A 7,057-nucleotide genomic window follows, 5' to 3' on the forward strand; every position below is an offset into this window, starting at 1 on the left:
AGAGAGAGAGAGAGAGAGAGAGAGAGAGAGAGAGAGAGAGAGAGAGAGAGAGAGAGAAAGAGAGAGAGAGAGAGTTTTGCCGCCGTCATTGTCCTGACCGTAACATCTGCATGTCTGATTGAATCATGCGGAAGGAAGGCCCTCGGGGAGGTGTAGGGGGGGGGAGGGGCAGGGCAGGAAAATGGAAATAAAGATGCGCGACAGCAGTGGCGGCGTGAGGAGATGGATGAGTAGATGGACCGAGAAAGAGAAACGGGGAGGGGGGGGGCGTGGCGCAGGGTGGCGCGGCGCGGGGTGGGATATGCCTAGAGCCGCCGCCGCCGCGCTAAGCCCTGTGGTCAGGACCCGCGCGCCGCTGCTGCCCCGGGGCGTGAGGACTCACTAATAGCGTCACGAATCCAGAAAGAGCGAGTTTTGTTCGTACCCACTCCTTTGCTGCTACTACTCATCTCGCGGGAGGGAACGGACGGCGGCGGAGGCTGTGGAGAGGTTGGAGGGGGACACTGCAACAACGGCACGAGGCTCCCGAAAGGGAAAACAAGGCATACCGCCGCCGGAGAGGAGACGAGTGGGTATGAAAAATGGGAGGAAAACCTGTCCTGCTCGTCCGCCTCGGCGTGCCAAAGGCAGCCATAGGCAGCCAAAAGGCCTCCTCGTCACACTGTGCGACCCGGCGGCGACCCACCCGCGGACCGGGGAGGGGGGGGGGGGACATTTGTCTCCTGTCCCGTGGCGGACTCCCACCATCAGCCCTGCGGCGCGCAGTGTGGGTGGCTATCGTCGGCGCCATCTCATTCCGAGCAGCAGCAGCAGGAGGAGCGACTTCTGCTGCCTCTAGGAGGCTGCTGCTTCTGCATGCCATTTTTTTTTGTTTTCGTTTTTGCTGTTGTTGTTATTGTTTTTGTTTCTACCGTTGTTGTCTCTCCGTCTCTGTCGCACGCGCGGCAAACGTGACGGAAACGGACGGCCGTGTCGTTGAGGTGCGGCGGGTTCACACGGCTGGGCCGGGCCGGACATGGCCCCGGGGCGGAGCCCACCTCGCCCAACACGGCGAGCAAGGGAATAATAAAAAAAAAATTGTTATAAGGCGCGCCTGCGTTAAAAAACAGCAACTGCTGCCGCTGAGCGCAAGCGCGCGCGCGCGCGCTGCGGGTGTTAGCTTATTTCTTTGGACTTTTTTTTTCCTTCACAAAGAAGATGACAAAGTTACGTGACGTCTCCGCGCGCCGGCCGGGGGGAGGCGAGGGTGCGGGCGAAGGGGAGGGGGGATGGGCTATGAAAAGATCGCGAAAAACTACTGGCGTTGTCGTCGGCAGTCTAATGAGAAGAGCAGCACCTCAGCTCAGAGCAAGTGCATCTCTCGGTGCATCTCGACCCGCTGAAGGACCAGGATGCACCCTTTAAAGTGTACAACGTGTGTACAGGTCATATTTAAAAAACAAAATCAAAACAACACAACAGCAAAAAACAAATAAGCAAAAAAAAATCTCAATCCAGAATCGATCTTGAAAGCAGATGATACAAATTTATGAATAGGGCAATGTTATCATTTTTCTCTTATTAGTTGCTCGGTATTTGTTTTTGGTTGCTTGTCAATCTTGCGATTCGGCGGCTTAGTGACGTAGAGGACATTCGGGAAAGGCAGGGCGACCGCCCGGAGACGCCGTATTTTTGGGCAGGGAAGGAGCAAGGTGCCCATCCTGCGCAGAGTATTGTTAGGCAGGGCAAAGGAAGGGGCCTCGCGCGACACTCACTCGGACACCATTCCCCCAGCGCACAAAAACTAATTTCTGGTTTTGCTCCTAGTTCTCTCTCCTGCTGATCGAGAGTTGTAGCTAGCTGACACCTTAAAGTTACTTATGTATTCTTTATATTTAGTGAAAATATTTAAGGTATCATCTGCTAAAAACACACACAAACAATGTGAAACAGATTTGTGGACGACTCGCTCCCTAAGGACGCGATGCGCGCGCATGCTTCACGCGAATGCCATCGTGGCGAGCAAAGAAACCCATCCGCGAGCCCAGTCTCATTCCCTTATAGCTCTCAGGCGGGGAAGTCCCGCTCGGCGCTCCCGCTGCTCCGCGGCCGGACGGCGGTGGCAGTGGCGGCGGCGGCTGGCAGTTTGGAGATCAGATTGCTTCATTTTTGCCGCAGCTCGTCCGCCCCGCGAGGCCCGTCCGTCTGCGCGGCAGTGCATTTGATGCACGCTGCTCTCTTCCGCTTCATTATCTCCTGTGGCTGGGGCGGCCCCGGGCCCTCTGCAGCCCCGGGACGACGACGACGACGACGACGACGACGGGAGGGCCCGGCCCGGCTGACGGGCGAGATTCACTTTCGCGACGAAATGATAGCCTTACCCCCCTCCTCCCCATCTTTCCCTCTTCCTCCTCCTCCTCCCCCTCGCCCCTCCGCCGCCGCTGCGGACACCCAGTGTGACGGCAAAGTCGTGTCGCCGTCGTAATAGTAGAGCAGGCCGCCGAGGCGCGCGCCGCGGGTGGCTCGCGCCAATCCGCTTCACGGATACCCTCCCTCCGGCCACGCTTCGACCCCTTCCACCCTCTTTCGCCAGTTCGCCCCCTACGCGGGTCACAGGGACTCTTACGGCCACTACGGTGACAGCGCCTGCACCTCTGCATACCCCCACACTGCCACCACAACCACTCCCTGCGGTCACTGCAGCTGCTCCTGCGGCCCCCACTACCACCACCCCGAGGCTAACGCTGCCTGCACTCTGCACCGTCCTTCAGGCAATTTCAAGGGAATTCCGCAGGAGATAGAGACCGCCGCCTTGAGCAGCAGCAGCGCCCTACTGCACAGTTAAAAAAGACTGAATGACGTTGTGTATGCTGGTTCAGTGATGTGCGTACCCTAGCATCCCGTTACCAAAGGTCCTTCTACATTTATTTCATCTCCGGTGCCACCGCAACCTCGCCCGCCTGCTGTTCACTTGTTGCTTCTGGGTTGTCCTTTTTAGCCCGCTGGGTCAGCAGCGGGACCCTCTGGGTCTCCAGTGCGACTTTGCCTCGTGCTTTTGCCGTTTCTTGACCCTGCAGTCCGTTTTTCTGACAGCTGTGCTCCTTCCGCCACCCCCCTTGTCGGAATGGTTACTGCCATGAAAATTGCCGATTCCACTTGCGGAATAGTAAAGTTAATCCCCATTCAAGGCACACGTTGACTGTTTTCCCTGTTGCCCCTCTTGTGGAGAAAGAAAGAAAAGCGGGGAAGGGGGGCGAAAAATGATACGGTTTGTAAACGTGTGGAGGCACAAACAATTTTCTCCACTGGCGGATTTTTTTAAATCTATTTTCTACAACATATTATCTCATTCTACACTGGGGACCGGTGTTGTTATTTTTTTTTTGCCAGCCGAATCGTCATCAAAGTTGTCAACCACCAAAGCCATGTAGCCACGCGTGCTACCGACAACTGTTTCCTCCCTACTCCAATCACACAAAACACCTGCACACACACACACTCACACACACACGCCGCGACAAGCAGTAAGCACGTCACTAACCAGGAGAACGAGTATCCTCATAGCGTTGGGCAGGCACGTCACTTGGCACATCACTGGCACGTCACTACTCCTCGCTACTCCGCGACTAGACCGTTCACTCGCGCACAATCACAGCTCAGACTGGCGGTGCGCGCGGGGCCACCTCACTGTTTATATCCCTTCGCCCTTCCCTCCTCCTCCTCCTCCTCTACCACCTCCTCCCCCTCCCGTACTCCGTCCTCTTCTTTCCTCCTTTCTTTGCGCTGCCCGTGTCCTCCCCCTCCTCCTCCACCACCTCACCTTTTCACCGCGTCCTGCTCCCCGTCCACCTCTTCCAGCTCCTCTCCCTCTCCGTGTCCGCGTCCGCAGGAGGGAGGGAGGGAGGGAGTAGTGGGAGGACCCGCTTCCGCTGCTGGACCGCCTCCCCATCGTTGCTCCAGCTCCAGGCGCGGCTCCAGTCCTGCTGAGCGACACACACACGCACACATTTTTCTTGGTTGTTGTTTGTGTCTTTTCCCCCGTGGAAATGCGACGGGTGGCATTCGTTTGAGGTGAAACGCGCTGACATCTCTATGTCCCCTGGAGCGGTCGCGGGGGCCGCGCGGGGGCCGCGGGTTGTCCTTCCCGCTCCGCGGCTGTGGCGGCGGCGTCCTCCACCTGGAAGGGGAGGGGTTCGCAGTCAGGCGGGGCCGTCATCGAGGTCGTCTTTGGTGTCGCTGCGGGTGGCCTGCGCGCGCACCGCCCGCCGCCCGCCTCCTCCAACCCCGGCCAAGCGCAGGGCCCCGGCGCCCCGGGAGGAAGCCGTCGACGCCGACGCCGACCTCCTATCGGGAGGCGGTAGCGCCGGCGGCTTCCGCAGGAAATTAAAGAGGAGCGGTGGGCAGCAGTCTGAGCAGCGGTGGCGCCTATGGAGCTGGCTGGAGGGGAAGAAGAGGGGTTCTTTTACTTGAGGGGCTGTTTAAAAAAATTGGTACATTTGGCGATTTTTTTTTGGGGGGGGGAAAGTAACGTTGAATTATTTTAAGTTGGATTTGTCGTGCTGCATCGGAAATCCGGCACAACACAGCTCTCAAGCGCAAGTCACATGTCACTTAAGCGTTGCGTTTTTATCTTACATTAGCTTTCGATCTCATAGACTCCATCCATATAGCTGCTTTAAATTGTGTATTGTCCCTCTTGTGCGGTTGGCTGCGGCCACGCTGTTTGAGCCCTCGCCTGCGTTTAAGTCTCCATCCCCGGTGACCAATGACGTAAGGGCTGAGCGGGACGGGGGCGTCAGCATCGGCCGCGGGAGATACGACGCAGTTCTAGGGATGATCACATCTCACTTCCGCACAGTCTGCCCGAGAAAGACAAGATACTCTGATTTTTTTAAAATAAATTTTGGGCTCAGTTTTAAACTGCTTTTAGCGCAACTACAAGGGGAGGAAATGTTTAGCCGTATTTCATTAAATTGACGGTACAGTGGCACGGACGAGCACGGAATCTGTACCTTTTAAAAAACATTCATCTAATGATATGTTTTCCACTTCGAGCCTGCAAAAATCATACAGACCTTGCAAATTGGACAATGACAAAAAAAAATGTTCACTTACTACTTTATTTATGGACATACGCTCTCCAGGGTGTACGGTAAGCGGCAATTTTTCCGTGTCCGAGTCGGTGCCAGGAGGTGACCAGAAAAAAAATCGCTATACTTCTGGTTGGAAATGTGTCTCCCATATCGCGTCGCGGCGCATCGCGGCTGCTGTTTGGACGCAGACTGCCGCGTTTCCCATGCAGCGGGAGGCGGCTGCTGCTGCTGCTGGACTTGGCGCCGCTGACGGCCGCCCCGCGATGTTCGCGCGCATCACCGGGGGCCGAGCAGCGTTTAGCCTTATCGCTCATGCCTCATCGGCCACCTCCACCTGCTTTGCTTTTGCTCGTGCACCTTCCCGTCGACGACGACGACGACGCGGTGCCCGAGCGGCAGGCGCGCGTAATCCCGGTAGGGAAAGTGTTTGCCGAGGTCCCCCTCCCCCCTCTCCCCTTGCGTCTGTTTTATTTTTTTATTGCGATTAATAGGCGATGATGCTGCGGATAAGCGCGAGCGCATCACGACGGGCTCGCCGGGGCCGCGCGGAGTAGAGGCGCAGCAGGGCGACGACGCGGCCGCCGTCAAGCTGTGCCTCCGCCCGTACGGCACGGCCCCGCGCGCGCAGACGGACTGTCAGCCGCGCTCATCCCCTGATGCTGCTGCTGCTGCTCGCGGGTCGTGGGGTCAGAGGTCGCGTGCCCGTACGTGTTTCGGGAAAGCGAAACGTTCTTCTTCTTAAAAGCCCACCCGCGACCCTACTGGCGGGCCGCTGAGTGTAAACGTACGATGCTTATCTTTCCCCCCTCATCATCGGTATCACCATCGTCATCATCATCGTTATTTATTTATTTAAGTGCCAGTCGCGGCGCAGAGAGTTGGGAATGTAGCACAAATCACGTTATTTCTTGTACAGGTTGGGGGAACTAATTGAAGGCAGGGTTCTAATTGATAACGGAAAGGATTTTAGACGCCGTGATAGCATTAATTACCCCGAGCGGAATTACCCTCAAAACCCGCCTGCTCAACCTTACAATGCAAAATGTTTATCTACGGGGATTAATGACGACCATCTGCGAATGCACTCCTGTATTTCAGACCCTGTAAAAGGCTTATGCATTTGTGTCCGGTCCCCACCGAGGGAAGGCAAGGCAGGCACCTACGCCACTGGTGCCACCCGGCCAACGACAGCCCGCCTGCCCGCCCGTCCCGTCCCACTCCCCCTCTTCCTGCGGCCGACCTGATCAGGTGTTCTGATTAGATCAGATAACTCCCCCCGCCGCCCCTAAACGGCGTGCGAACCGCTCTCTCTGCTGTTGTCGACTCGGCTCGACTCGACGGGAGCGGTCGGCCCGGACGGGGAGGTCCGATGTAAATGAAGCGACATCGCTTCCGCTGTCGCACCCGGAGTCTTCGATTGACCCCCCCCCCCCCCCCCCTTTCCCACCCACAGGAAGTGAAGCGCCACAGCGTATCATCGTGTCGCGTAAGTCGCTCGGATTTTTCTTTTCTTGCCCGGCGCCGGACAAGAGAACGGCCAAAAGCATCTAGTATAGCGTTTGGTGCGGCGGCGGTGTTTCTCTCCTCTGTTGCCGCAATTATCAGAGGAGGCGAGACAAGTCCATCGTAGTTGGTGTGAGCGAGTGCGCGATTGCGCCCGCCTCTTGCTTCGTTTTTCTCCTCTCCTAAAAATTGGACCCGCCGGCCACTTTCTAATTCGCGCGCATGAGCCGTGCGGCGCCGGGCAACACGCGCAATGCGATCGCAAGACGCGGGTGGGTCGGTGGGGCGGTGGGGCGGTGCGGTCGTGTCTTCTGCCGCCCCATGGATCGCAGCACCTGCCCCGGGCCCGCGAGGACACTACTCCTCCCTCCTGCACCGGGCCACTTCCCTCTCATGAACACTCAGACCTCATCCCCTTCCTCTGAAGACTCAAAGTCGTCTAGGACCGTAAGGACCTTCATGAAGACTTTCAATAATATATC

General features: G+C 57.3%; 2 protein-coding genes across 6 annotated transcripts in view; one reads left to right on the forward strand and one right to left on the reverse strand.

The window, feature by feature from the left end:
- LOC113206789 (uncharacterized) overlaps positions 1-3,641 on the reverse strand; it is a 12,184-nt gene extending 8,543 nt beyond the window's left edge. The window contains exon 1 of the mRNA XM_026423034.2: positions 3,521-3,641. Coding sequence (XP_026278819.1) covers positions 3,521-3,571 — 51 coding nt within the window. The 5' untranslated portion in view covers positions 3,572-3,641. The remainder of the gene's footprint in view (positions 1-3,520) is intronic.
- The window catches only part of LOC113206788 (thyroid receptor-interacting protein 11), a 197,889-nt gene that overhangs the window by 9,123 nt on the left and 181,709 nt on the right, over positions 1-7,057 (forward strand). The gene's annotated exons all lie outside the window — the stretch shown is intronic.

Source organism: Frankliniella occidentalis, unplaced genomic scaffold, assembly GCF_000697945.3.
Source record: "Frankliniella occidentalis isolate FOCC.00 unplaced genomic scaffold, Focc_3.1 Scaffold38, whole genome shotgun sequence".
Taxonomy (NCBI): Eukaryota; Metazoa; Arthropoda; class Insecta; order Thysanoptera; family Thripidae; genus Frankliniella; species Frankliniella occidentalis.